General features: G+C 47.1%; 1 protein-coding gene across 6 annotated transcripts in view; it reads right to left on the bottom strand.

Moving 5' to 3' along the window:
- Positions 1-35: 35 nt before the first annotated feature.
- The window catches only part of spega (striated muscle enriched protein kinase a), a 45,592-nt gene continuing 17,634 nt past the window's right edge, over positions 36-27,993 (bottom strand). For 4 of the 6 annotated variants that reach the window (XM_084667414.1, XM_084667418.1, XM_084667417.1 and 1 more), the window contains 41 exons: positions 26,081-27,082; positions 25,518-25,981; positions 25,294-25,437; positions 24,945-25,127; positions 21,813-21,967; positions 21,581-21,669; positions 21,199-21,386; positions 20,541-20,727; positions 20,327-20,400; positions 19,939-20,097; positions 19,502-19,691; positions 18,862-19,091; positions 18,553-18,672; positions 18,225-18,329; positions 17,101-17,307; positions 16,791-16,914; positions 16,345-16,517; positions 15,969-16,081; positions 15,634-15,802; positions 14,970-15,069; positions 14,174-14,374; positions 13,571-13,628; positions 13,397-13,474; positions 13,059-13,231; positions 12,714-12,740; positions 12,253-12,405; positions 12,004-12,046; positions 11,805-11,870; positions 9,661-11,697; positions 8,781-9,484; positions 8,306-8,538; positions 7,885-8,052; positions 6,236-6,358; positions 5,664-5,828; positions 4,944-5,434; positions 4,334-4,479; positions 3,406-3,645; positions 2,895-3,118; positions 2,583-2,658; positions 2,251-2,400; positions 36-1,838 (listed from right to left, as the gene is read on the bottom strand). In XM_084667414.1, coding sequence (XP_084523540.1) covers positions 1,589-1,838; positions 2,251-2,400; positions 2,583-2,658; positions 2,895-3,118; positions 3,406-3,645; positions 4,334-4,479; positions 4,944-5,434; positions 5,664-5,828; positions 6,236-6,358; positions 7,885-8,052; positions 8,306-8,538; positions 8,781-9,484; positions 9,661-11,697; positions 11,805-11,870; positions 12,004-12,046; positions 12,253-12,405; positions 12,714-12,740; positions 13,059-13,231; positions 13,397-13,474; positions 13,571-13,628; positions 14,174-14,374; positions 14,970-15,069; positions 15,634-15,802; positions 15,969-16,081; positions 16,345-16,517; positions 16,791-16,914; positions 17,101-17,307; positions 18,225-18,329; positions 18,553-18,672; positions 18,862-19,091; positions 19,502-19,691; positions 19,939-20,097; positions 20,327-20,400; positions 20,541-20,727; positions 21,199-21,386; positions 21,581-21,669; positions 21,813-21,967; positions 24,945-25,127; positions 25,294-25,437; positions 25,518-25,981; positions 26,081-27,082 — 9,982 coding nt within the window. In that variant the 3' untranslated portion in view covers positions 36-1,588. The remainder of the gene's footprint in view (positions 1,839-2,250; positions 2,401-2,582; positions 2,659-2,894; positions 3,119-3,405; positions 3,646-4,333; positions 4,480-4,943; positions 5,435-5,663; positions 5,829-6,235; positions 6,359-7,884; positions 8,053-8,305; positions 8,539-8,780; positions 9,485-9,660; positions 11,698-11,804; positions 11,871-12,003; positions 12,047-12,252; positions 12,406-12,713; positions 12,741-13,058; positions 13,232-13,396; positions 13,475-13,570; positions 13,629-14,173; positions 14,375-14,969; positions 15,070-15,633; positions 15,803-15,968; positions 16,082-16,344; positions 16,518-16,790; positions 16,915-17,100; positions 17,308-18,224; positions 18,330-18,552; positions 18,673-18,861; positions 19,092-19,501; positions 19,692-19,938; positions 20,098-20,326; positions 20,401-20,540; positions 20,728-21,198; positions 21,387-21,580; positions 21,670-21,812; positions 21,968-24,944; positions 25,128-25,293; positions 25,438-25,517; positions 25,982-26,080; positions 27,083-27,993) is intronic. The other 2 variants (XM_084667415.1, XM_084667416.1) reach the window with 2 other exon arrangements.

The raw sequence follows: 27,993 nt of genomic DNA, 5'->3' as shown, positions 1-27,993 counted from the left end.
AGTGAAAATATCAGATATGTATAGGATACCAGATATGCAATCATGTCAATAATTTTATTAGAGACTGTTTCATAAAAACATTTCAAACCTTTTCCACTTTATAAACACAGCAAATTGATACATTTACAAATCTTCAGCCATTCAAATTTGTACAAAAGAGAAACACTGTATGGTGTAGAGAGATTCACAAGAGTTTTTCTTCGACCACAAAAATGAGTATATAAGTAAATGTTTTCGTCCATAAGAGATGGTATCAGTTATTATGATATGACAAGTCAATAACGCGTCAAACGCACACTTCACCTATTGTGAATAAGCCATGACGACGGATTTACAAAATAAAAGTTTTGTGTTTCCACGTCATCGAAACCGATAGAGGCACTAACAGAGTGACCAAGTCTAGAGTAACCTAAACCACCACCAGGGAGCACTGTGGTCCAACTTACACCTCATTGATATTTATCTACATTGTTAAAGTCGTTTTACAATAGTGAAATAAGATTGCAGTAGAACTTGACCTCAGTATCTTTACTTTAACAGGACATTCATATTGTATCACAGACTGACCTAAGTAATTCTAAATCACAGTTAAATTTATTATTATCATCCTATAAACATTGATCATGAAGGTGCTCTTGTATAGTTGCTTAGTTTTCCAGGAGTAATTCAGAAAAATAAACCCAAAGAAATGCACACATGCAAATAAATTAACATGAAAAAAGAGGGAAACTTCTCACACAATTCCAGGAAGAGAGAAAACATACAATTCTTTTTGGTTTTGCATTAAAAAAAAAATTGTAAATAAATGCAACATAAATTAGCAGCATAAATAGCATACATTATGGTACTTTTACATAATCACTACCAAATATACGAACTGTCAAAACAAGTCTGTGCTCTAAAAACAGATATATAATGTCCCAGTTTTATTGTGCTGAACAAATCTGTCAAACTGTAATATATTTTGTGTTAACTGAGTGGTTCTAAATTGCAGACACATACACAGAGAATACTCAGGGTAGTAGACAGTTGTCCTCAAACAACCAAATCATGCCAATCAAGTCAACAGAACATGTAAAACTAATTTTAAAAACATCTGTCCATTAGCAGTGTTGTTTTTCCTTGACTCGATGAAGTGATGATTCACTTTGAGATTGATTTTGTCTTGATGCCATAGAACCCTGTTGGATAGAAACAGATCAGTATGATATCACAGGGTCATCTCCTCCCATTAGGGTACATCAGGGTCATCTCTCATCGCAACTCTTCCCAGCTTTAACCTTATGTCTGTCTCTCTGGAACAGAATAGGTTGACTGCTGTGAGGATCAAATGCTCATCCAACTCCAGGTTACTCCAAGACACACAGTCTCCATCCCTGACCCACAGACATAGCCACAGACATAGCCAGATCAGCAGTGGCCATGATAACCTCATCCATTCAGATTTGTCCAGGTCCTATCCAAGCTGGGGCCCTTATAATTTCCCCCTCGCCTCACAAAGTGTGTTCCCTCTTAACGTCCAGGAACAAACAGGAGCCAGCTATATCTGAACCCTAACTACCCTCACCTCTTGGCCCCTAGCTGACGCTCACTTAGCACCTGGCATGCCAGGTAGTTGTGGAGAGGGTGTGGGCGAGGTGGGCAGCTGTGGCGAGGTCTGGTAGGAACGCAGTAGAACCTTGTGTTTGGTGGAGGACTCTGCACGGCGGCGTTCGTCCTCCTCCAGGAACTCCTTGAGGCGGGCAGTGGTGAAGGTCAGAGTCTGTCTGCGCAGCTTCATCAGATAGGAGTCCTGGAGCCAGGCATGGGTGAAGCAGTCCTTAGTGGTCGGACGGGCCCTTTAAAACAGAACAATTGAGGTAACATGGACCAAAATGTCAGTAACGTGAGGTTAATCTGTACATCATTAAAATATAGTAATATAATATTGTAATTATGTAATCATATTGTTGTATTCCCTGTTAAAACCATCTATTTTCAGATGCAAAACCTTTGGCTGGTATTGTATAATAGTACATTATACTAATACATATACATTATACTAATATATCCTGCACATTATGATCTCAATGTTGATTACTCAATTAAAATAGAGTAATCTTCACCGTACAGTAATGTTTTAAACAAAGGCACCGTTTGCTGTTCATCTCATTTTACACCTAACACCATCTCAAAAAGAGGATGACCAATGGACCACAATACACGAGAAAGGAAGAGAGATGGATTTCTCTTTGAGGGTGCCTTATTTACCAGGCATAGCTGCTCAGCATCTTCTTAATGAAGGTGGAGGCACTTTGGGAGATGTTGGGGTACAGCTTGGTTGGGTCAAACTTAGCTGCCAAGATCTTAGCTTCTGTATGCTGGGGATCCTTATCCTGGAAAGGTAGTCTGCCACTCATCCTGATAATGAATCCAGACAAGAACTGTCATGAATCAGTATTTGAAAGAAACAACTATACAACACATTTCCTTTAATGTTGTTTATGTTAAATAAGTATATTACAATAAAATATTGAAATCCAATGTTGTATCGGTAATTTATAGGGTTACCAGGACATTTGGCAATGGTCACTGAAACTCACATTATGTAAGTAAGCACCCCCAGGCTCCAGATATCTGCGGTGGGACCCACAACCTCTCCCCTCACCATCTCAGGGGCTGGGGATCCATGTAGGGGGACAGAAAGGGGAAGGAGGGGCCCAGGGAAGACAATAGAGGAGGTTCAGATTAAACAAAGCACATGGGTGTGTACAGATGGTTTTGATTTACTTCACAGAATGAACTTTGGGGTATTGCATCAGCTCAATCAAACACACCCTAAGTATTTGACCATCTGTTTGGAATTCCATAACATCAGCTGATTCATCTGAGGCCATTGTAGCTTCGGATCTTACCCATGTACTCCAGAGTCCCCAGGCCTGGGTTGTACTGCTTCAGAGACAGCGGGTTGAAGTCCTGAGCGCTGCCAAAGTCCACAATCTTGATCACGTTGAGGTGTGTGACCATGATGTTGTCAGGCTTCAGATCCAGGTGCAGGACGCGTCTGTTGTGAAGAAACTCCAGACCCTGCAGGATCTGCACCAGGTAACACACCACGTCATCCTCAGAGTACCTCAACCTACAGTAGAGTAGAGGACAGTACAGTACAGCAGAGTATAGAGTAGGTTGAGTAGAGTGCAGTAGAGTAGAGCACAGAAGAGAGTAGATAACAGTAGAATAAAGTTGTGCAGAGTACAAACGAGTAAAGTGGAGTAGAGTGGCGATGGGTAGAGCAGGATAAGGAACGGTGTGGATTAGTGTACGACTGAGTGTATCTGTGTGTGCATACGTGTACGTGTCTACGGCATGAGCGCATGTCCACGTGTGTATGCATGCCTGTGTGTGTGTGTGCTCTGTCCCACCTACCTGTCCATGAGGCAGTAGAGCAGCTCCTTGCCCGTGCAGTACTCAGCCACCAGGACCAGGTAGCGAGGAGTGACGTAGGCCTCGTGCAGAGCCATGATCTTGTCGTTGTGCAGAGACTTGAGGATGTCGTACTCCCGTAGCACAAATGGCTTGGTCTCCTGGTCATAGGGGACAATCTTCGCCATGTAGATGTTTCCGGTCGAGTTCTCTCTGCACTCCCTGACCACCCCGAACCGACCCCTGTAAAGGAGAACCAGGATATTAGAGGCTGTGGTTCTTGGTTGCCTGAGTGCCAGTTCTCTGTGTACGTATTCATCCTCCCATATAGACTAAGGTTGGAATCCTGGTACCTATTAGGATTACCTTGTAATCTATTCCCATTCTCGGTGGGAAGTAGTTTGAAGTTGTTTAAAGGTAATGGATTTAACAATTGAGCAAAAAAAAACGAATTCAAGTGTACCCAAAACAGTTACTCTTATTGACACAAATGCATTGGTGCATAGTGTAGGGCTTGTTTTGTGTGTCTCTCTCAGTTTAATAGTTTTCTGTGTCAAATCTGTAGGAATTAGCAGCTATGGAATTATAGTTTAGGAATAGAAGCTATGTCTTAGCAACAACAGGCGTGGGACCCTAATAAACAAACAACACTAAAACATGTGCATGTAGTCAGCATTCCACCCAATCGAAGAGACTGACGCCAACAATCCCACCTGAACACCCTCATATAGTGTTGACTGAAAGCTACATTAAGGACCAGTGTTTATGAATGACTAGACTCCGAGGGGAGAGGGGGAACCAGGTCCTCGTTGGCTTCTTATCTGACAGAAAAAAAAACAGTATTTTGTCTGAGAGGAAACAGATGAAATCATTGTGTTTATACCAGGGGTGTCCAAGCAAAACTTGAATCATTGCATCCCATTCCTCTCACCTGGCCTTCTCTTCCAGGAAGGTGTAGGGTTTCTGAGGGACCCCCTGGCGGAGGGAGGTGGAAGGGGTCGTACGGCCAGATGGGGTGCCTCTGGACGGGGTACTGGTCCCCTCCCCAAAGGGACTGAGACTGGACACTTGGAGCACCTGGAGATGAGGTCAATATTTACCGATCACATCACAGTAGTCAGTATGTCAGTAGCATCTTCACAGAGCACAATCTGCTGACCTGTCAACTTGAGAACTTGACAAAGAGAAATGCGTCATTTTGTCTGTTGCAGTACAGTTACAGTATGCTTGAGCAGATGCTGTGAAATTGAGGTACACTGTGGCCGTTTGCATACTCAAAACTGCACCATCATCTGTCCCTCCTTTCTCTCCCCCCTTTTCAGTTCTTCTTCAACCCCATCATCCTATCCACACTGTCACCCCTTCTTCTCACCCCCTTATCTTCTCTCCTTTCGCCCCATCCCTCTAATCACCTCATCCCTATACTCCTCTGACCAGGTGTAGGTGTATGAAGCTTGTCTTAGAGGACGAGTCGACCAGGAAGTAACAATATTGGTATTTGTGTTAGCATATTGTTTCCGAATGTGAGCAACGCCAGTTACCTGGGGAGAGAAGGAGGGAGCTGCCAAGGGGGTGGGGGTCACTCGGGCGGTGGTGGCAGGTACGTAGGAAGGGATGGAGGCCAGGACGGGCTTGGTGGGGGTGGGAGGGGGGCTGACCAGGGGAGGAGGGGACGTAGGGGGGGTCTGGGTCATGGGGGGCACCACATTGACTGGGCTCTGGGGTTTGGGAAGGACGAAGGGAGGTGGGGGTTTGACCGCGGGGGGAGAAGGGAAAGACAAAGGGGGGGTCGGAGTGGTGACGTTTGTGGGTGTATCCGGGGAGGTCTCAGTGAAAGCGCTGGAAGGGTTAGAGGGCGGAGGAGTGGAGGGAGGAAGGGGGAAGGGAGTGGGGGAGATGGAGGACACCGTTTTATAATGGGGCGTCATTTGGATTGGTTTGGGGGGGGGGATGGTGATCAAGGAGGAAACATTTGGAGCTAAGGGGGCGGGTACAGTCTTTACTATGGCAACTGTTGGTGAGGATACTCCAACTAGAAAAAAAATGAAAAAGGCCATCAATCCATCAGTCAATTAATCAACCAACAAATCAATGATTTAGTCAGTCTGTCAGTCAGGCAGTTAAAAATGAAGTTGTAGTACTGTACTTTAATTAGTAGTTGTACTGTACTTTGTTAGACCAATGATTAAATCATAGTAATACTGTAGCTATACAGTGTAAAGCTTAGCTTCCTGTGTCTAGCTATCAGCTGTGAGCCTCACCTGTGGCATCCAGGCTGACTTTGTCAGAACAGTTGCTGTAGGGCCCCTGTCCTGCCTTGTTGACACAAGCCACCCTGAACCTGAACACGCCCCCTGTAGGCAGGTCCGTGACGTTGTAGTAGCAGTCAGCCACGCCCGTGGCAATGATCAACCAGTTAGTATCTCCTGTAGGGAGAAGAGGGGAAGGTCAGGCCGGGATGGTGGATTGAAGGATGAGGGGAGTTGTAGGTGGTGGAAGGTATGGAGGGGAGTTACAGTAGATGGATGAAAGGTTAAAAGGATTCTAATGAACATCAGCCTTGGTATTTAACAGCAAGCCCAACTGGAATGGGTGGACATGTGCATAAGTACTGTGACATTCACCGTTACCAGCTGCAGTCAAGAGCAAATGTAAGATTGCGTGAAAAGGATTCATGAAGAGAAAGAGAGAGAGGGGGGGGGCTAAAAGTAAAAATGAGAGGGGAGACAGGAAGTTAGGCAGAAGGAGGACTGATAAACAGAGATAGAGGATCTCTGTCTCCCTGACAGAGATATAGAAAGAGAGAGAGACAGACAGCAAAGAGACAACTTACCCTCTGTCTTCCTCTCCAGGATGTAGCTGCAGGGGGCCTTGGTGTCAGCTGGCTTCCATAGCACCAGGGCTGTGTTGTTGTAGGTCTGGGGGACCTCAGGGGTCCCTGGTCGCTTAGGAACACCTAGGGCGGGGGGGGGGGGTGGTAGTACGGTATATAGGGTATAGGGGTCAGGCGATGAGAAGGACGGGATGAAATGGCGGTATGAAAGGGCATGAGAGGAAGGCGTGACCGTGTGTATTCGAGGATTGCACAGGAGAGTGTGGAGAAAGGGAGGTGGAGGAGAGGATTGCAGAGGTGGGAATGTTAAATGAGGGGAGGAGAGATAAAGCGAGGTAGACGGGTGTGGCGGAGAATATGATTGCTTTTCAGAGTGTTGTTCAACCGAACCAAATGTGACACTAATAACATTCATAATGAAGCGCTGTCCTGACCACCATGCACACAAACCGGGACAATCTAGCCAATGAACTGTCTAGAGAATCCTCAATCCAGCCAACGAGCTGGGACACAAATTAAATGATGAGGCACACAGCTTGAGGAGACGAGATTAGTACCACTCCTCACGGTTTTCCTAGACACTCAATCTTTTTCCTGGTAACTAGGCTGAATTGCAGGATATTGAACCTGACAGGCATGTTGTATACTGGTGGTCAAAGTGACAAAAGTCACCTTGCCACTGCCGTTCATGTCCGTCTTTGTAATCTCTTGTATCTTGTTTTCGTTATTTATGGTCAAATCGAGTGGACAGAGGGTCGATGGATGGAAAATTACGTTTATGGACAATAATGTAAAATTCAAATGTACTCATACTTGATGATCATTTAAGACTCCATTAGAACAGAACATTTTACGTTAAGAATATCAGCTTCTCAGTATACAATAATTGATTAGAATTTAAGCACAACATCGAGGTCTATCCTTCTACGACTCATAGAAATATTTCTATAATGTCAATGTCACAAACACATGGAGGCCATAAGACGTTAATGCAATCTCCCGTGAACTCATTAATATTCATACCTATTCATATGTTTCCACACTCTAATTCGAATCCAATTATCTCAAATCTGCAGTGCTACATCACATTATGAAGACTATTTTTCATTTGAAAGGGCAAAACTGTATTTTTCCATGATAAGATTCAACTTGACTCCATTAAGACCAATTAGCTCTGCTATCTCTGAATGGAAGGTTCTTTTCTTTCTTGGTCTTTGTGTTCTTAGTTATTTTCCCCTGATTATACACCTTTTACTGATTTAGATTATTGTTACATTCTGGGTTCTCCATTTTCTATGTTCTGTTTGGTCGTTCATTTTGACTGCTGCTTGTTGGAGCACCCCATTTCTTCAATTTCGTTTCCCATGTTCTATGTATTGTTTTGTGTCTACACAACATACAACGTGTTGTGTTGATGACACTGAAAACACGTATGGCATGTCTCGGAGAATGTACCCATGAAAGCCATTCAAAAGTACACAGGAAAAGAGAACGATGCATCTAAACCCAAACGGATCTTGTTTCCTCATTCCAACCTCGACCTGCCAACACGACCGTGGAAGATTACGGCTAACGGATCCGTTTTCTTTCCAAATGATTGAAACTTTGCTGCATCTGAGCCCAGTGTCGGTGTGCAGCGTGTGACTCACAGGCGAGGGATAGCGTGCAGGAGCTGGTGATGGTGGCCAGGGTGTTGGTGGCCACACACTCATACAGCCCGCCGTCCCTCCTGCCCGTCTTCATGATGGTCAGCAGCTGTCGGCCGTCTGGGTGCGAGATCAGGTTCATACGATCGTCCAACTCAAGGGGGCACTTATCTGGGGGGCGACAAAAGAGAGAAAGACGGATGGAGAGAACGAAGGGAAAGGGTGACGATTAATAGGACGATCCGGTATTATCAAACACTTTATTGCTTTGATATGTTTTGATAAATAAATAAGTTGCAATCCAAACGGTACCGTATGTCACTCAAGCCTGGTGCATCGAAGCCTTTTGTCTAGTTGTTCTGTGTGGCTAGGACATTTCCACCATAGATCGTGGATCTAGTGGATCTACAGTGTGTCCACTCACCTTTCAACCAGGTGATCTGTGGGGGGGGACTGCCAGCAGGGAGGCAGCTAAGAGTGACAGGGTCTCCCTCCAATAGCACGTGGTCCCTCAGCTTGATATGAAAAACAGGTGGGAAGTCCGAGGTCGAGCGAGAAGACGATTGGCTGCGTGAGGGCTCCTCCTCTTTGGTGGCGGAGGAGGGCAAGTCAGTCTGAGATGGGGTCTTGTCCTTCTTGTTTCGACTGAGACCCCACCTGAGGGACACAATGGAAAATGGACGAATTAGCCAACAAATCCTTCCATTCATCCATCCATCCTTTCATCCATTCCTTTTCTCTCCCATCATCCCTCCATCATTAAACATGTATACCCACACCATCCGCCCACTGACTCAACTATGTGTTTATCCCTCCATCCACCCCTCTTTTTCCATCCATTCTTTTCGCCACTCATCATCCCTCCATTCCTTCCTCCATCCCTCCATCGCTTTGCCCACCTGTCCCAGCGTGACCTCCGGTCGACCTCTGGGGTGTGGGAGGCGACCTTCTCAGACTGGTTGCTTGTCGTGGAGTTGATGGATTCCCTGGACGCCTCCGTGCCCGTCTGTTTGGCCAGCTCATTCTCCGGGATGCCTATACCCCTCAGACCGCCACCCTCGGAATGGGAATGGCGATGGCGCGAGAACAGGGGAGTTCTCTTCCCCTCCGTTTTCCCTCCCTCCATCTCACCACCCTTCCTCTCCTCCGACTGGCTCCTCATCTTGGTAGAGATTACAGCCATCTTGTTCTCGAACTTCCGTCTCATGGCCAGGACAGGGGAATCACTGACCTTCTTGAGATCTTTCTCGACCTGCTCTTTGCTGGTGTCTTCTTCTAAACGTGCCCCAAGCTGTTCTTTCCCTTTCTCTTTCTCCTTTTCTTCTTTCCTCTCCTTCCTTTCTTCTGACTGGGTCCTGATCTTGGAGGAAATACTCGCCACCTTGGACTCAAATCTTCGCCTCATGGCCGAGACAGACGAGTCATCCCCCTTCCGACAATCTCTCTCCCCCTGTTGCCTGATTGGCTGGCCACTGTCAAGGTCCTTTGTGTCCAGAGACTTGCTGCGCCCAATAGCCCAGGTCACTCTGCGCTTGCTGGCCAAGGGCTCCACCACCTCCTTCGGTTTCTCTTCCTTGATCTTCTCCTCTTTGGTTTTCTCCTCCTGTAAAATTAGGGAGGTGACAGTGAGATTGAAGTTGATGCTAGATCCGCCATGGCCTAGCTTATACAGCAAGCGGGTCACATATTTGATGAATAAGCATCAATCTCATCAAGCATCGTCATCATCACCTTAACTATTACAATGACCAGCGGAACAGCAGGCTGTCATCAACTGACCTTTTTATCTACAGACGACGTCCTCTTGGCCCTCATGGAGAACCGTCCAATCAGGCCAAGTCCCGGGTCCTTCTCGACCTCCCTCAAGTCCTGCACCGACTTGGACTTCTCTTGGAGTCCGACGGACACCATCTCCAGAGGGGCCCCCAGGGCCCCTGGACGGTACACCTCTTCTCCGCCTTCCCCGGCCTTCCGCCCCAGCACCGGGGATGACTTCTCCTCCGACTTAGCCCTGGTCAGTCTGCGCAGGCCACGGGTTAGCGACGACTCGCGCTTCTTGAATCGGGCCTCGAACACCTCTTCTGAGTCTATGTCCTTGATGTCGGTCCTGAGGAGGGGCTGGCGGGGCGTGGTGGGGCGGTCCGGCACCGCGGTGGAGGAGGAGGAAACGTTGGAGGAGACACTAGGGCTGCGTTCGCTGATGATCGCCACTTTGGCAAAGACAGCAGGGTGCTCCGGGGACACTGGGGAGTCAGTGGGTTTGGAGGGTGAGGGTTTGAAGGTGTCGGAGGGAGCATGGGCTTGGACGTCAGAGTGTTTACCGGAGGGCACGACAATGGCCTGCATGGTGTCAGCGTAAGCTGATGTTTTCCTTTCTTTCGCTGAGCCGGAAGGAGAGCCCTTGCTAGTTTTCTTCTCGTTTGGACTCGTTTTGACCTCCTTTTCGTCTTTCTGGTCTTCCTTATTGTCCTCTTTCTCTATGACTATGATGGGAGCTAATACAGAGGGAGACCTCTCCTGGGAAGGAGCCCTCTGCGGTTCTCGAACAACTCCTCTTCTTTCCTCTGTGACTTTGGTCCCTCTCTCAATGCTTTCATCTCCTGCAATGTCCTCCTGGCTTCTGTCCGTCTCCTGCGGTCTAGACTCCTCTCCTGCCTGTTGGTCCTTTCTCTCTGGGCCAGGCAGGGTGGAGGGAGGGGGTCCCCTTGGAGAGGCTGGTCTGGACTCCAGCTTGGTTTGCTCTGTCAGAGCTGACACAGAGGTGGCCTCCTGGAGCTTGGTAGCGGCTCCAGTAGTCCCACTGCCCTGCCCTGCTGAGGGGATCTCTAACGGGCCTCCGAAGCGCCGGCGCAGGGGCATGGGTTCTGAGTCCCCCTGGGTGAACGATGTACTTTTCCTAAACACTTTGGTCTTTGGCGTGTCCTCCAGAGCGCCGTCTGAGGATACTGCCTTGGTGAGTGGCGCTCCCACGGGTTGACCCGACCTGGATCTCCTCAGGTTCCGGTCGAGCGATCTGGTCCGCTTCTCTTCGTCCATCCCTAGCGTTTCGAACAGCGGGCCTCGGAGTCCGCTCATCTTCTTGTCGGCGTTCCCTCCCCTCAGAAGCCTCTGCCTCATCAGCTCCAGTTTCAAGGCGTAGTCCTCCTGGCTGAGCCTGGCTGTCCCCGGGCTGGGGCTGCGGCCTGGCAGCTCCATGGACACGGCCTTCTTCAGATTCTTTTGGCCCACTGGGTTGGCGTCCGCCTCTACGGCGCCCTCCTCTGGCTCGATGTGGAGCAGCAGGGCGGAGTCGGCCGAGCTGCCTCTTCTCATCGTCCGCCTCCTCGACTTGCTCTCCGACTCGTCCGCCTCCACGCTCGATCCCTTCTTCAAGGGGACTTTCCTCGTCTTCGCCTCCAACTTCTCCTCTTCCGACGACCCCCCCTCCTCCTCTTCCTCCCTGGTTGGGGTCCTCTTCCTAGTCCTGCCTCTCACACCGTCACCATCATTTCTGGCCGCCGCGATAGGCTCCTCTTCTTTTTGCGGGGCTAACCCCGCCCCGTCGATTGTCCCATTGGAGCGTCCGGCAGAGGAGAGGTCATCGTCCCCGGGTAACTCGTTGAGAGAGACGCGGGAGCCAGAGAAGGCCATGGACAGGGGCATGGGGATGAAGGGCAGCTCGTCCACGTCTTCATCAGAGTCGGAGGACGAGGAGGGCGGAGGCGATCCCTCCTTGAGGTGGCGGGGCACGGCAATGGAGATGTGGCTCGACGAATCGTTGAGCAATTCTGGTATGGTGCGCATGACCATCTTTGACTTGTAGCTAATAAGAGAGCGCTGGGGAGAAGGAGTGGAAGACAACAGAATGAGAGAGAACCAATGAATGAGTGTACACAAAAAATCCCACTGATACAAAAATAATTTGCATTTTTTCCTTAATGTACCTGCCACCGTCGACGAGACTGTACTTGCTTTAGCATGGCTGTGTGGATACTCTTGTTGTTGGTGGACTGGGTAAAAAAAAAAAAAACTGGATTAGATGGAAGCATGTTGAGTCAACATTTTTCAATTTACACCTTCCTTAAAGTGCAAATACAATCCAACAGACGTGGCTTTATTTTGTTTCAAACTTCCTCTACCAACCTTGAACCAGGGATGTCGAAGGCATTCTGTATCAGTAGGCCTCCTGAGAAAAAATTCAAATTCAAACAACTAAAGCATGTTCACCAAATCAATCAGGAAACCATGAAGTCAGTCAGTCAACAATGTATCAACCAATCATTCAATGAATCCTACAACCAACCTACATTACATTAGATTGTGTCAAAAAGATGTGTAGCCAGTAGTGCTAGCTAAAAGCCTGGGACCCAGCTGCAGCGGTCTTCCACTCACAGGCTGTCAGACACGAGCAGCTTGATGACGAAGCCCTTGGCCTCCCTGCACAGGCCGCTGAACATGCTCTCTTCAAACGCCACGTTGAAGCTCCTGATGTTCAGCGCCGTGCTCCGGTCATTCTCACCAGCGAATGGAGACACGCCTGTCAGGCTGCAGGAAGACAGGCATTTTTCAAAGCTCGGTCTACGGTGAATGAAAGGTGCCTGGCGTGCTTTGTGTTGTTGTCACAAAGCACGTTGCCAGACGAATGGATTCTGTTTCAAATCTCGGATTCACTGACCCCAGTGTCAGAGCTACAGGATACTACTATCTGCACAGAGTTATGGTTTTATTCTCATACCGAGATAAATATTTCTGTAGGGCACACCGGGGATGGTTGTTGGTACCTTGCTTGGTAAAATGTCTGTCATTTTAAATTTATGTTCATGTTTAATTCACTTGTTTGTTATAACACTCACCAGAGATAAGTTATCACCCCAACAGGCCTAGAAGAGAAGGAGAAACAGGGAGAAAGAGGGACAGAGAGAAAGAGAAAAAGGTTGTACAAAAGAGAGAATAAGGAGAAAGAGAACACATGGGATTGATGAGGAGAGAGAAAGAGAACGAGGAGAGAGGGGAGAATGGAGGAAGAGAGAATGTTTTAGATTCAGAGAGCTGAAGGAGAGAAGGAGGCACAATGATTCATCACAAAAATGATCAAAGGCTCCAACCGCCCTCCTCGCCCCCTCCCCTCATCCCCCCTCCCCCCTCCCCTCCAATCCCCCTCCAGGCCCCCCATCCCTCTGTGTTACCAGGTGGCTCACCAGATGTCTGTTGCCTTGGAGACAGGCGTTTGGTTAACAATCTCCGGGGCAACGAATTCGGGCGTGCCATACTTGCAGTAGTGGGTCTCGCTGGCCTCCAGTCTTGTGGCGTTGCCAAAGTCACACAGACGGATCTGGTCGCTGGCAGAGTCTGCCATCAGTATGTTCTCAGGCTGGAGAGGTGGAGATGGAGTTGGACAAAAGGTGGCAGTGAGGAGAGGTGGGACAGGTAGAAAGGAAGGAGGGAAGAAATGACACAAGCATAATTCGACAAACAATCTGTTTAGCCTAACTGACCGTAACCCTAACCGTGACTGAGCCAGATAACACAGATCTACCTTGATGTCCAGATGAGCAATGTCTTTCTGGTGGAGATAGCTCAGACCTTCCAGCACCTGGCGGATACAGGACCGGATCTGCAACACACATACACACACACACACAAACACGCACACTTTCAGAAAAGCTATTAACTGAATGTGAACTAAATGCGTAGTTTAAAATGAACCCACCTCAGACTCCATTACGGAGGTTTTCTTGCTCAGTCTCTCCAGCAGTTCCTCCTGGCAACTTCACACACCAGTTGAGGATCATAAAGAGTAACCTTTCATGGCGATTGAGTATTGAGTATTAGAGACAGAGGTGGAAAAACACACACAAACACATGTGCGCACACACATTCCCCCACGCACACAGACACACACATCAAAGTGACCCTGCGGTGCCAGCGATATGTGAACACACACGAAAACCCCATTGCTCAGTGCGAGAGGTGGGTGGCTGAACAGGGGATGAATACTAAACGAGGAGAACTCCCACACGCTAGCTTTCCGGTTAATTCTGTCACTCTGGGATGAGTCAGAAGGAGAAGCAGGGTTTCGGTTCATTGATGCCTGGAGGGGAGCAGCATAGACATGAGGCTTTCTGCTCTGTGCTCACCACGCACAGAGAGCAACATGGAGGATGTAAGCCCCTGCTATCCCTCTCAGTTTCTCCATCTCAATGCATCTCTCTCTCTCTCTACACATCAAGAGGGAACTGTGCCGAATGCATGAAAAGTCTCCACACTCCATGTCCACCTTCCCAGTGAGGACGACACACCCAGGTAAGGATACAGCTCGGCGATGATGACGACCATGTTCTTCTTCTCGAAGGCGTCGTGGAAGTAGACAATCCTCGGGTGGTCCAGGTCGGACAGCAAGCTCAGTTCCCTGAGGGCAGACGCCTTCCGCTTGGCCCGCGCCGAGATGAACTTTGCGGCAAACTCGGACTTTCCTTTCTTCTGGACCACTCTCTTGACATATGAGAAGGCCCCCCTTGGGATGCAGACAGGCGCACAGTGATGATCCAGTCCCATCGTTTCATGAGTAGAACCACGTCAAAGAGTATACAATGGCTGTTTATCAATCCGGGTTTTTTTCCGTTCTTGCAAACTCGTTTGACGTCATCTTTCATTGCCCAAGTACGGTTCCAATCCAAAGAACACAAGTCACCAAGAAGGCCAAAAATACCCGGAAATGTTCCGGATCCGCCCCTTTTATCGAGGATGCATCGGATGGTGACTTGACCAGCGAAAACGCTTCTGGATCCCAGAAGTCCTTGCGGACTTGCAAGACCATTCTCGCAAGGACGCTTGCAAGAACGTTCTTCAAAAGAATGTACTCGCGTTCTCAGCGTTCTTCGGATTGATAAACAGCCAATATAAGATCTTTGACCAGGTTGCATGGTGATGACATCATTACGATTAGTTTTAAAGGAGCATGTTGCATATTGATGACATCATCAGGACTAGTTTCACTGAAGTATGTTGCCCAGTGTTGACATCACCAGCCAAACTCCACAGGAGCGTAGTCAGTGTTCAACTGGATTGAAAAGCCTCCAGTTGTTTGTGTTGCCGTGTGTGTGACTCACCGGCCTATCTCCTTGTGGATGTTGTAGTAATCAGTCAGTCTCCTCATCTTCCTCAGGATGGTCGCCTCGTCCTCCACTGGCTCCATTACTTTTTTCCTCTCTGAGGAGAGGAGAGAGAGGTTTGGTGTGTGTGTGTTTACAAGTGTGTGTCTAGATCAACAGATGGCGTCACAGTGTCAGACCCCCTGTGTGATCCCACCCATATGCTGCAAACTCGGATGTGTGATTTCCAATTAAAACTAGATGAGGCCAATATATTACAAGGACAAACACAACAAATCCACCTCAAACTCCTATTACTGGCAGCAAACAGTTGAATATTAAGTGATTAGAATATGATGAACAGTTCACGGAGATTGAAACTGAATCATCATGTTTTGACAACATCTCAAACCAAGAAAGTCAACCTTGGACTGCTGTAGTTGTTACAGAGTTATGGACGTATGTTAGAGGTTTTCTGACTGAACGAAGGTCGAAGTAAAAAATAAAAAATATTTTAATAATGATAAAGTATCTCATAAATGCTCTTAAATATGAAATATGGTATATGTACATAAAGTTATTAACATCTAATTTCTGGTAACTGTATGAATAACAAAAACAAAAGCCAAACACATTTGACATCATTAATGCAGGGACCAGTGTTTAAGGGTGGGTCTCTGACCTGTGTGTACTGTGAGTTCTGCCTTGCAGGATATGGATCCAGCCAGGTTCTTAGCTGTACACGTGTACACCCCAGAGTCTTCTGGCCGGGCGTTCAGAACCACCACGGAACACTCTGCATCGTCGTACACAAAGGTGAAATGGCTGCTCTCTGATAGGAGTACATCGTCCTGGAAACAAACAACCGTCAACCAATCAGGTCCTCTGTAGGGAAATGTGACTTTTCTTTTCGATTTTTCTGGCAATCGCGGCAATTTATTTTGGTCTACGTGGATTAAAGTAATATGTCCATGAACCCTAGGAAGTCAAGATTGTGAAAAGGAAGTACTAGCCTACCTTGTACCAGAGGATGTCAGGGTCAGGCTTTCCCTCCACCACCACTGCAAAGCGAGACGTTTCTCCAACATGGATGTCCAGATCCTCCATGATGGTTTCAAACTTGGGAGGCACTAGTGGAGGACAAAATAAAGAGTCATTCTTTTTCAGTCACTGCATCTCAAACTGGACACTTCTAGAGTAATCTACTGGATAATGTCATGGATCGGTATTTGCTTAACATCTACGTCCATCCTACTTCCAGTTTTTCAATAAAACTCATTAATCACAACATCAAACTCACAGTGACTTGTGAGATGTGTTCAGATTCTAAGATGTGTGGCTTGGTACACTGACCAATGACCCATGACCTAGGACCTGTGACCTATGAGCTCACCTGCCATAGCCAGCTGGAGGGTGCAGAGGTCGCTGCCAAACTGGTTGGCAGCCGTGATGACCAACTGGCCGGTGTCTGTACTCCTGACCCGTTGGATCTTGAGCGAGTGCTGGTCGTCATCAGGCATGCTCATCTCATACATCCCTGGCTTGTTCAGCAACACCACCCCACGCCTGGTGAGGATACAGACGTCATAAGCCTAATTAGACTGGACTGGATTCTTCACAATTAACTGTCTTGATAAAGAAAGTTATAGATTTAAAGTAAATTTCTGTATTTGATATACTGTACCACCCTCTATGAGACTTCCTGAGGAAGATCTATATAGTTTAAACTACCATATCTACTACTGTATCTAGGAATTGTATAACATTTAAACAAAGGCTTTGCGTGTAAAGGACTTTTAAAAGAATGTTCTAATCTAGATGAAAAATATGATTACTGACCTTTTCCAGGTGACCACTGCATGGACATGGTTCAGCGTTATAGTGATGGTCACTGATTGGTTCTCCACCACATACACTCTATCTGGTTTATCCATGATGATTGGCGCTTTTCTCAGGTAAGGACCTGATGGCGACCAATGAGAGACGGGAATCAATGGAAACTAGACCTAATGTCCCACAAAATCACAATTCTCTATCCTGCACGAATTCTATCAGTTATATTTCAGTTAAACGTTAATTTCCATTAAAGATAAAAAGACAGTATATTAGAATCCAAATCGTATTAACAATGATGCTGAGTGCCACACACCTCTGTCCATAAGCTGCACCAAGTCTGTGGAGGGTGAGGGCTTGCTGAGGACCTTGGAGGTGGCGGTCAGGACCCGGAAGGCGTAGCGGACACCCTTGGATAGCGAGGAGACAGTGTAGCTGGTCTCTCGCAGGTTGGAGGCAATGACGGTCCACTGGATAGAGCCCAGAGCCTGCTGCTGCACAGCATAGAGCAGGGAACTGGAGTCTGGAAGCATACAGGTTGGCATAGCTCCATAATCAGTTATCAATACTATGTTCATAGTTATAGCATGTCAATAGGAAACAATAATGCCCATGTAGGCTGATTATAATTGTCTGCTATCTGTATCCTGTCATTTTTTTTATTTAGCCTTTTCAGAGCCAGGTTACAGTAACATGGTAAGATATGTTGTGCTCTTTGTACTGCAACCATAGCCGCGGGAACATATTTTATCAGGAGGGTGCTGGGGGGCTTAATGTTGCGAGGCGGCAGGGACGTACTGGGAGTAAAAATAGGCCCAGGACTTTGATCCAGACCGGCCCACCAGATCTGGCCCCCATATACGTCACCACAGCTGCCCTGCTAATGCAAAAATAGTCAGTGTTTGATGTGATGCAAGTTTGGGAGTTGTATTCTGAATGCGAGGGCGCGTAGTGCGCAAGCCAAATTTTTGGGCCTTTATTTGAGCGCAAAATAGTTAACTCTTAATTTTTCAGCCCCACCCTACGTTTCTCAGCCTGGTTTTCCATCGTCCTTCTTCTCCCGGTGCTCCCGATGGCCAGTCCACTACTGCGGAGCTGTGCCACGGTGGTGGATTTTTAAGTCATATCAATTTAAATTCTCGTGCTGTCAGGGGGTGCTGCAGCACCCTCAGCACCCCTAGTTCCCGCGGCCATGACTGCAACATATGAATGTCAAATAGTTTACAGTGACTCAATCCATAATAAAATAATGTCGTGAAATTCCATTTTTTTTGATGGGGTAGATTACTGAAGAGGGATTTATGAGAAGTTGTCAGCAGCAAGTGGAAGACGGAACCCCATAGAGAACTACTGAGGGCCAAAGCAATTCTCAGCAACATTAGGACACCTGTGTAAACACTGTAAATATCTGATTAGCAAAGTATATAGCCTACTACGTACCTATTGACGGGTCAAGTCTCTTTGGTCTCTTCCAGCTCAGTGTTATAGTCTTCCCTGTAATGGACTCAACCACCGGTGGCCCGTCAGGGGGGTCAGGAACAATATCTGCCAATGATTTTTTTTTTTTTGAGCCATCTGAAACAAGCTATAAGCAGTAACTAGTTTGTCTAGGTACAGAATGGGACTAGATATGTCACTGTGACATCAAAATCACATCACCACAAAATCAACAGGAATATTACAAATGAAAATCACCATAGAGGCCAACGAAATATGCAGCCTGTTCGAATAGGAAACAAGAAGGATGGCAGGAAGTGATATACTGTACCTATGATGTACAGGTGTGCATAGCACGCAGCCTTGCCCAGCTTGTTAGAAATGACGCTCTTGTAGACGCCACTGTGGGCATGACACACACTCCTGATCACCAGACTGTGGACATCCCTGTCTGGAGGATGAAAAGAGAGGGAGTGAGGGACGCAGCAGAGAGAGGGAGATGGTGAAATCGAATGAGTTGGAGGGAGAGAGAGAGAGAGAGAGAGAGAGAGAGAGAGAGAGAGAGAACAGAAAGACATTAAAATAGAGAGAAGGATGGAGCAGGGTCAGGAGGGATAAATGGATGTTGTGGTCTCCTTACACTGGGTCATTTTGCGCTCCTCTGTGCTGTCGATGCGTTTGCCGTTGTGGTACCAGGCGATGGTCGGGTAGGGCAGGCCCGCTACCTTGCACCTTAGAACAGCTTCCTTCCCCTCAATCACCTCCAGGTCAGACAGGGGTTTGACAAAGTCCGGCATGGTCCTCTTCTCCACCTCACTCTCCAGGACCTCAGGCTCTTCTGGGATGGATGGCATCTTCTCCAGCTTGGCCCTGCCAGCGGGAGGGGACCGAAGGAGTGAGAAAAGAGAGGGAGGAGAACGAGAGAAGGACCGGAAGGAAGAAGGAGGAGGAACAAGGACAAGAGGAGGTCACTTTCCACTTGCTACGGAAAACTTCTCATGAATCCCTTTTCAGTAATCAAAGCCGTTAAATCAAGCCTCATTTTCAGTTTTTTGTGCAGCAATGATGCTTTGATGTCATTCTGCTACACAGGCGGCTCAACAGGGTGCCTGATAGTATGAGGCTAACTGAGCAATACCTCTGATGTCTAAAACCTCGCTCTCTTCATTTCTGTGTTTTTATCCAAGCTCACTGAAGCTCGGCACTCCACCTGTCTAGTTCATAGGCAAAGGGAAGGGGGCATTGCATTGGGGATCAGCAGCTGGGAGAAGATCTCATACATGTGTGAGGAGATGGCCTGTCTTGGCTCCTGCATGTAGAGTTCGGCAGCGCAGTCCGCCTTCCCGTGGACGTTCCGGGCGATGGCCGTGTAGAATCCTTCGGTGTCACTGGTCACGTGAGCGATGACCAGCGAGTGGCGCCCACCCTCCTGCAGGATGCGCACGTTCTCACCCTCCTCCACCAGGTTCTCTGAATGAGGGATGAAGGAAAAGTTATGAAGCGTAATGGAAGAATAACAAAGGACAAGGCACAAAGACAAGGTCGAAAAGTAGGAGTTCAAAAACGGAAGGCATCAATTGAAGTATGCACAGAATTACAACGGAATCATCAATGAGAAAGTTTGAGGCAACTTTTCGAGGACTCTGGTGTAAGAAACCACAGCAAGAAAGATTTGTAAAAAACTGTGGGTGAAAAGTTTGAGACGTTTTGCTCTCACCAAAGTGGTTCCAGGTGACCTTGGGGGGTGGCATCCCGCTGACCTTGCAGTCAAATCGAGCTGTGCGACCCTCAATGACCTCTAGGATGTCCAGCTTCCTGGTGAACATGGGCTCTCTGGAGGGTGTGACCATGAGGGTGCCGCTGGAGGTCAACTCCTCTGGAATGGAAAAGAAAGGAAGTGTGTGCATCAACATCAGGTAACCCCTTCATACCACGGGAAACCCCTTTTCAAGGAGCGCATAATTCAGAGAGCCTCTCAAAGGACTCCAAGGTAAGCAGAAATGCGGACTATAAAGACTTCGACAAATTGTTGGCATGATTAACATTTTCGTCCACCTAAAAAATGTCAAATTCAGAATCACAGTTAAGTGTCACTTATACTTTACCTTTAACTGTGCTCAGTTTACACATGTAGGTCCCACTATCATCCTCATGTACTGAGTTAAGCAGCAGTCGACACCTGTCGGACAATGACAACGCCATGGAATAATCCATTATAAAAAAATATTTCTACTTATTCTAAGTGTGTGTGGTTTTATGCCAAGGTAAGGCCACACCTTTCAACATTGAGACATGCTCTATGTCAAAAGTTAAACCCACCTCTTCCCATCAAAGTGCATCTTGCAGTTGAGAAGCGCTGGCTGGATCAGCTTCCCATTGGCCAGCCAGTCCACCTCCACATCCTGGGGCCCAGTCATGTGACACTCAAACATGGCTGACTCTCCCGCCTTCACTGACACGTCACGAACCTGCTGGGTGATGGCTAACACCATCTGGACCGTTTGGACTGAGAGGGAGGGGGATGGGTGGGATGGGGCAGACAAACAGATCAATTACTTGAAAGACTCCAGACAAGGGGGTGGAGATGAGGGTATAATTGTACTGTATAACTGATGTTTTACTGCTACCTTGTATGTTATTCCCCTCATAGAGAGGATACTTATGTACAGTATGTTTAGTTATGTACTGTGGTCATTTTTGTTGTGTTCGGCTTTAGTGAAGCTGTTTCTTTGGTCAGGGTCTCAGACTGAGGAAGTGTACTGCCTCGGTAAAATCGATTGTCATCATTCTATCAACCTGGAACTAGAATTTCTGACAGCAGAAATATTTTGCACTGTACCCTTCAATACATTTGTCAATTTAAATAGACCTATAAAAAGCTGTACAGGCTGAAAATGTTTAAGCTCAAATATAGATCAAATATTTCCCCTGTGTCAATCTATTTTTAATCAGGCGCAATCAATTTCTCGCTATTCACCTTTGACCTCCAGCCTCGCTTCACATTGCTTGGTTCCGTACTCGTTGCGGATCTTGCAGATGTATGGCCCTGCGTCGGAGCGCTGGGCCGAGGTGATTTTCATCTTGCTGGTGGAGCTATCGCCGTTATCCTCCGTCTCCTGAATGATGAACCGTCCGGCCGTCTTCAGAGTGACCTTGTCCCTCAACCTTCAACGGACGGAGGAGGATATTCATCATCAAGACGTTTGTAACACACACAACAGCATACACTGTATACAGACACACTTTTACAAATGCACACACCTGCACACACAAACAATATCACTTATGAGATGTGAGCATCAAGGAGAAAAGAAGAGCATTAGAGAATTAGAGAAGCCGCGGGATGTGTGTATTCGTACCAGTAGATCACGGGTTTGGGTTGACCTCTGACTTTGACCGTCATGGTGACCTCCTGACCCTCAGTCACCACCTGGTCGGTCAGAGACACCTATCCAATCACAGACCAACATGTGAAGGACAACAACATTTTCCTTTATATATTTTTGGACTACTATTTTGAGAGATGGGGTTTGTGAACTTGCATTGCAACAATAAGGTTCTGATGTTTTTTTAATTAAATGTGGCGATTACCTGGAAGGAGAGTGGTTCTCTGAAGGTGACATGTTTACTCTGAGGCCCCGCCTCCATCACCTCTTCCAAGGGGCTCAGGTACTCCTCGTCTGATTGGATGGGGCTGCCGACCTCCAAAAGAGAGGTTGGTTTCCCACGTTGCACTTGTGTGGGCTCTGCAATAAGAAGATGAAGAGGAAAGTCACTTCACATATTCATCTACAACCTCCAAAGAGTGACCGTAAAACAATGAGTATATTTATTGAAATTGTTACGTTTTTGTTTATTTTTGTTTCGTCGTTGGTCTTGGTATTGGCCCTTGGAGAGGATAATAATAATTACTGCTACAGAGGTAGGGATCCTTATGCATTCATAATATAACACACTATGAACAATAACAAAGTAAATACAAGTATAAACCAACTAACGCAAATAAATGATTTGATTTTTGAGGTCCAGATTGATGTAACATGGCACTAAGCACCTGTGACTGGAACATTCCATGTATGGACAAAGATGGCTGCTTGTAAGTTAACCTCATTGCTAGTGTGTTGCAATGCTTGTGTCACCAGGGCGATAAATGTGTTTGCAGAGATGAATAGTTGGCAAGCTGGGGTAAGGAGTGGATCAGAGAAGAGAGAAAGGCACACACCCAACACTGACTACACGCACATACCGTGGCCGTGCAGAGGCAATTTGAGGTGGCCAGTGTTGGACAGATAATGGATTAAGCCCTGAGTCCCTGACCCAATCATTCTCTTATTCCCAGAGAGACGCTGTCTCCTACCTCTAGCCCCGCCGAATCAGTCCTAGCCTACAAGCCCCAACCCCAAGCCTGCCTAACATGGGAACACAGAACTAGCTAGCACACCATTAATTCATTGAGTGTTGTTGGAGTAACAGACATGAAAATGTCCTCGGAGCAGAAAGCAGTCCCAAACCACAACCCTAGACATGCTTACATACCACCTTGTCAAAAGTCACCACTAATTTACAATAGAAATTCAATAAGGACTGATATTAGAGCTACCGGCGTGTGGTTGGAAATGATATTCAAAATGAAAGCAGAAAATGTTCTAACAATCAAAGAAAAACTCATTCCAAAACTGTAAATAGAAATGAAGAGATTTTTCTCATGAGGCAGAAAATTACCCAACAGAGGACATGCACAACCCAGCACTGTCATCTTAAAGTGTACACTTGAGTTTGAAGACATGCAGCGACAGACACAACACAGGCTACTCCTAGCAGGGCCATACTCTGTGAGACCAGAAGGAAAAACATGGCAGGCATGATCAAATCTTAAGCATCTACAAAAAACATTGTGAGAATGGACTCACAGCCGTTCGGATGTCTCTTAAAGATGAAAGCGTAAATGTCTCAACACTTACAGAGGGAAAGTGTTGGAATTCACCAGAGTAACCTACAGAGCCCCATCACTGTGCTGCTGCGTCTGTGAACCGAGAAACAGCCTCGCTCCAAAACCAGAGACCAGCCCTTATGTAAACCTGCCAACATTTCCTCTCATGCTGCCTGCTTGAAGCCAACGAGCTAGATTAGTAATCTACTTCCACCTCTTTCTTGTCTTTCTTTCTTTTTTCCTCTATCCCATGCTGCCTCACGTCCACGTCCCCCCCCCCCCCCAATTTTTTTCTTTCACAGTGGCATAAAAACTTTCACTGCATGTTTTAAAAACATTTCTGCATATTTCGTGTCTGTGTTTGTTTATGTGTATAGGCCAAATGAGTGCAAGTGTTTTTTTTTCTTAACCTTTAACCTATGCTTCTCTTCGCTAAAGCGGTGGGTGGTCTAACTGTCTGTGTCGGGTTCTATCTGTCCACTGTGAAAGAAGAAAATGAAGTTTCTTACACCATAGTAACTGCATAGAAATCTATATTGTGGTACAGAAATTCGTTACTTGTAGTTGCTGTGCAATTTATGTACTAAGTACAGTTGGCTATGTCACTGTGTAGTGATAGCAAAATGTACCTGTTTACAATTTTGAAAACTTGAATAGACTTCTTTTTGAATTTATTCTTGCCTATGTCAACACCTCATATCACAGCTTGGGTTTAGTTTCACATATACAAACACATGCAGACAAGTGAGACATTTGGCTCAGAGCTAACCAGACTGAGTCATTATCTCTGCTATACTCTTTACAGAATCTGACCATGACCACCTTTGACTTGTTTCCCGCCTGGCCTGACTAAAGTGAATCTTTGCCTGAGATTGCAACATTAATCTCATCCATTCAGACACACGCCAGACTGCAATCACCACAACAGTACAAGAGACAGCTGGCTAAAAATACCGCCTGAGCTAGTCTGCACTGTCCTAATATGGGAACACAGAACTAGCTAGCACAGGGAGGGCGAGCACACACACAAACACCACTTTCTGAAAGCACTGAGAGCACTCTATCAGGTGTCACAGCTAACAATTTAGCTTTCATGAATGATCTGGAATGGACTGGTCTCAAGAGAGAGAGAAACAGAGAGAGACAGGGGGGAGAGAGAAAGAGAAAGAGGGAAGAGAGAGAAGGATTGTCGGTGAAGTATGCATACTAGTCTGAAGCAACAGTAATAACTCTACACAATATTTGGTGTAATGTAACCAACATACCAACCCTTCCGTTTTGCTGAGTTATAGTGCCATATTTATTCAAACATGTCAACTTGCAGCTTAGCCATTTTCATGACTTCAGTGATCTCTTTCATCTGACTATCATAATAGAACTCTTCCCTTGGAAAGATCGAAAAAAGACAGTGAACCTTGTGGTGGTCTGGTCTGTGAGGGTGGGGTTGCATGGTGATACAAATGCCTTAAACAATTTTGGGGGTTGCTGATTTTAATGGCTAAGTTACATTTACATTTAGTCATTGAGCAGATGCTCTTGCCCACAGCAATTTACTGGAAGTACAGGGACATTCTGCCCGAAGCGATTGGGGTGAAGTGCCTTGCCCAAGGACACAATGTCATTTGGCACAGCTGAGAATCGAACCGGTAACCTTCTGATTACAAGCCCGATTCCCTAACCGCTCAGCCACTTGACTCCTCACTAACTTACTGTGTGAAGAGTGTTATTTGGGACCCCAGTGGAAGCATGTGTGTGTGTGTGTGTATGAGCATGTTGGTTTTCCCAAACCCTACCTGATTTGATGTAAAGCGTGGCACTGCAGGAAGCCTTTCCAGCTGCGTTGACAGCTGTTACGCTGTATGTCCCTGCATCGCTGGGCTGCATCTGCCTGATCACCAGAGAGTGGACCTCCCCCTCCGCCCTCATCACCATCGACATGCTGCTCCTTATCTCCACGTTGCTCTTCTTCCATGTCACTGGAGACACACACACACATAGACACACACATACAGAATCTTAACATTTCTTCATGCTTACAAAGATGGAACGAATCACCGAATGATTCAGAAGCAGTGCTGATATCTCTATTACTGCTTGAATGTGCTCCTGGGGAATGACGGTCGTATCTGGGAGATGCCATACCTGTGGACAGCGGGCTGCCAGAGATGATACATCTGAGGATGACCTCTGACCCTGCCTGGGCGGTCATGTCCATTAGGGGTCGTTCAAACTCTGGGGCTTTGACGGGGCCCTCGTCTGCTGACATGTAGGAGTCGTCTGAGTCCCCTAAAACACAGAGAGTAGATTTCTATTCATTCATTCATTCATTCATTTTTTCATAAATTCAACCATCTATTATCTCGTACCTTCTTCGGGAGACCTTGGGGACCTTCTTTTGTTCTTGATAAACCGCTTCTCCTTTTTCCCAGTCTCCGTCCTCCTCCATCCATCCTTCTTCCCTCCATCCTCCTTCTTCCATCCATCCTCCTCCTCCTCCTCCATTGGCTGGTCTTCCAGCAGGATGGTGGGGATGGTCAGCTTCAGGGCAGGAGAGCCCCTGCCAGTCTCACTCTTTCTCCGCTTCACCAGAGGACTGCCAGGAATAGTAGGGGAAGGGGTGAGCCTTGGAGGCCTGGAGGGGTTGACAGTGGTGAGGGGTCGTCCCTGGGGTGTGGGGCTGGGGGACCTGTGCTCCATCCTGGGATCTCTACTGGGATGGGCTTGGTCCAGGTCACTGGAAGGGGACTGAGGTCTGGGCAGTGGGGGAACAGACGCTGGCTTCTGGGCTGTGAATGGAGTCCTCTCCGTTGATGAGCTCTGGAGGGTTTCCCTAGGTGGGAGACACAGCATTGCAAGTATTATGTAATACTAACACACCTAGTGAGAGAGAGAGACACACACAAACAGTTGATGAATCTCCCAAACCAACCTGGTTGGGCTTTTCCGCTCCTCTACTAATGATGGTTGCCCTGGCAACTGGTAAACCGGTGCAGTCTCCATGGAAACAAAGATTTTACCCACAGCTTGCGGTGTTGCGCTAACCACTGACACCCTCTCTGTTTCTGGGTGCGATTCTGGAACATTCTCCTGTTTGGGAAATTCCCTTTGATCATCTAGAACCTTCTCTTTGGATTGTGGCGACACTCTTTCATCCTCTCTCCTTCCTTCTCTCTTCTGCTCAAGGGCCCTCTCTCTCTCCTCCAGCTTCTTCACCACCTGGGGGGGGATAGGCTCCAGCTTGCCCAGGGAAAGCCTCTCCTTTTGGGGCAGTTGCTCTGTGGAGAAGGCCTTCTTCAGGTTGGGTTTCCCCACCAGCTTCTTGATCCTCTGGAGCTCCTCCGTGAATTTGCTCTGGAAGCTCTGAACCCTCTGGGCGTAGCTGGACTTTTGGTCCTCCAAAGACGATGCCCTCTGCTGCTTGAACACAGAGCGGCGTTGAGAAGCCTCCTGTCGCGCCCCGTCCTCCTTTTCCGAACCTCCCATCTGTCGGCCGCTGTCGTCTAAATTGGAGGATGACATCCGGCCAAACCTGGCCCAGGACTGGCCCGATGCTGACCCTGGTCCCAGCCCACCAGGGGGCTCCACGCTGCTCCCTCGCCGCTCCTCAAACACCCGGACCTTGTCAAAGATCTTGGTGCCAGTGGTGCGTGCAAGTTTAGGCGTCATGGTGATAACACTGCTAGCATTTCCTACACTGGTAGATGGATCTCTTCCTCCACTAGTCTGGGTTAAAGACCTTTTGTCGCTCCTGTCTTCTGACACCAATGTTGTCCCTGGGAGTCTGGTTTTGGCCACAGCTCCAGCTCGGGCTGGGTCCTGGCCAGTGTGTGTGGCGACCCCGTTCTTGCGAAGGGGGTCTAGGAAGGAGGACTGAGGAGATGCAAGGCTGGAGATACAGCCTGGAGATGGGGAGGAATCAGCAGTTTGGGTCCTGGAACAGCAGGGGCAGGGTTAGGAAACCAGAATTTTGACTAGGGCTGAAGAGGAGGCGAGGGCAAAGGGGGTTCCAGGTTTGTGGAAGAAAAATGAGTTCATTGGCAATTAGTTTGCCAATACATATGTGTGTCTGTGTGTGTGTTGGTTTTATAAAGACATTTACTGGAAACAGCTGATGGGATGATTGGAAATAAAGGGATTTTGTTTCAGCACAGATTTGTGATTTGGCTACCTACACAACTCACACTTAATGACATTTAGAAGATAGATGATGTGTCCACAACATGACTTATCAATAATTGCTTTCATGTTATTACACAAAATGTCAATAAAACTGCTCTTGTAGCTCCCTATCATCTTCTAAATCTAATTCTTCCCCCATAACCAGGACAGACCCCTCAAGAATCAATATCAAGCACACAACCAAACACTTCCAAAAATCTTCTAAAAAGCACGCAAACAAATGACATCTTAGTTAGTCTCAAACCATCGTCTAGCTACAAGCACATCATTATCAGTGTTTGACTCAATTTAACAATCCACAGCATGCCTGTCACAGAAAAACTATGGAGATTTTCTGGGATTATCTAACATTAATCCACAAGACAAACATTAGTGTGCAAGAGGGCCATGACATGCAAAGCAAGGATGAAATTACAATCCTGAAATTCTTCAGACATGATGATCTAACGTTAGAATACATTAGAACCACTCTCAGGTTAAAACTCAGAACCACACTCAGGTTAGAACTCATCACAGGGTACTTTGGGTCCCAACCCACTATATACAATCAAGACATGTGTTATAAAGCTGTTAATGAATTAGTGCTGAGGAGGAGGAAAGTATGATCGGAAAAACTTGAACCAAGAGTATATGAGAGATGATGTGATAATGTATAAAAAGCAT

Source organism: Hypomesus nipponensis, chromosome 12, assembly GCF_054491055.1.
Source record: "Hypomesus nipponensis isolate SF chromosome 12, ASM5449105v1, whole genome shotgun sequence".
NCBI lineage: Eukaryota > Metazoa > Chordata > Actinopteri > Osmeriformes > Osmeridae > Hypomesus > Hypomesus nipponensis.
The sequence above is the reverse complement of the archived record's forward strand: the minus strand, read 5'-3'. Positions and strand labels throughout refer to the sequence as shown.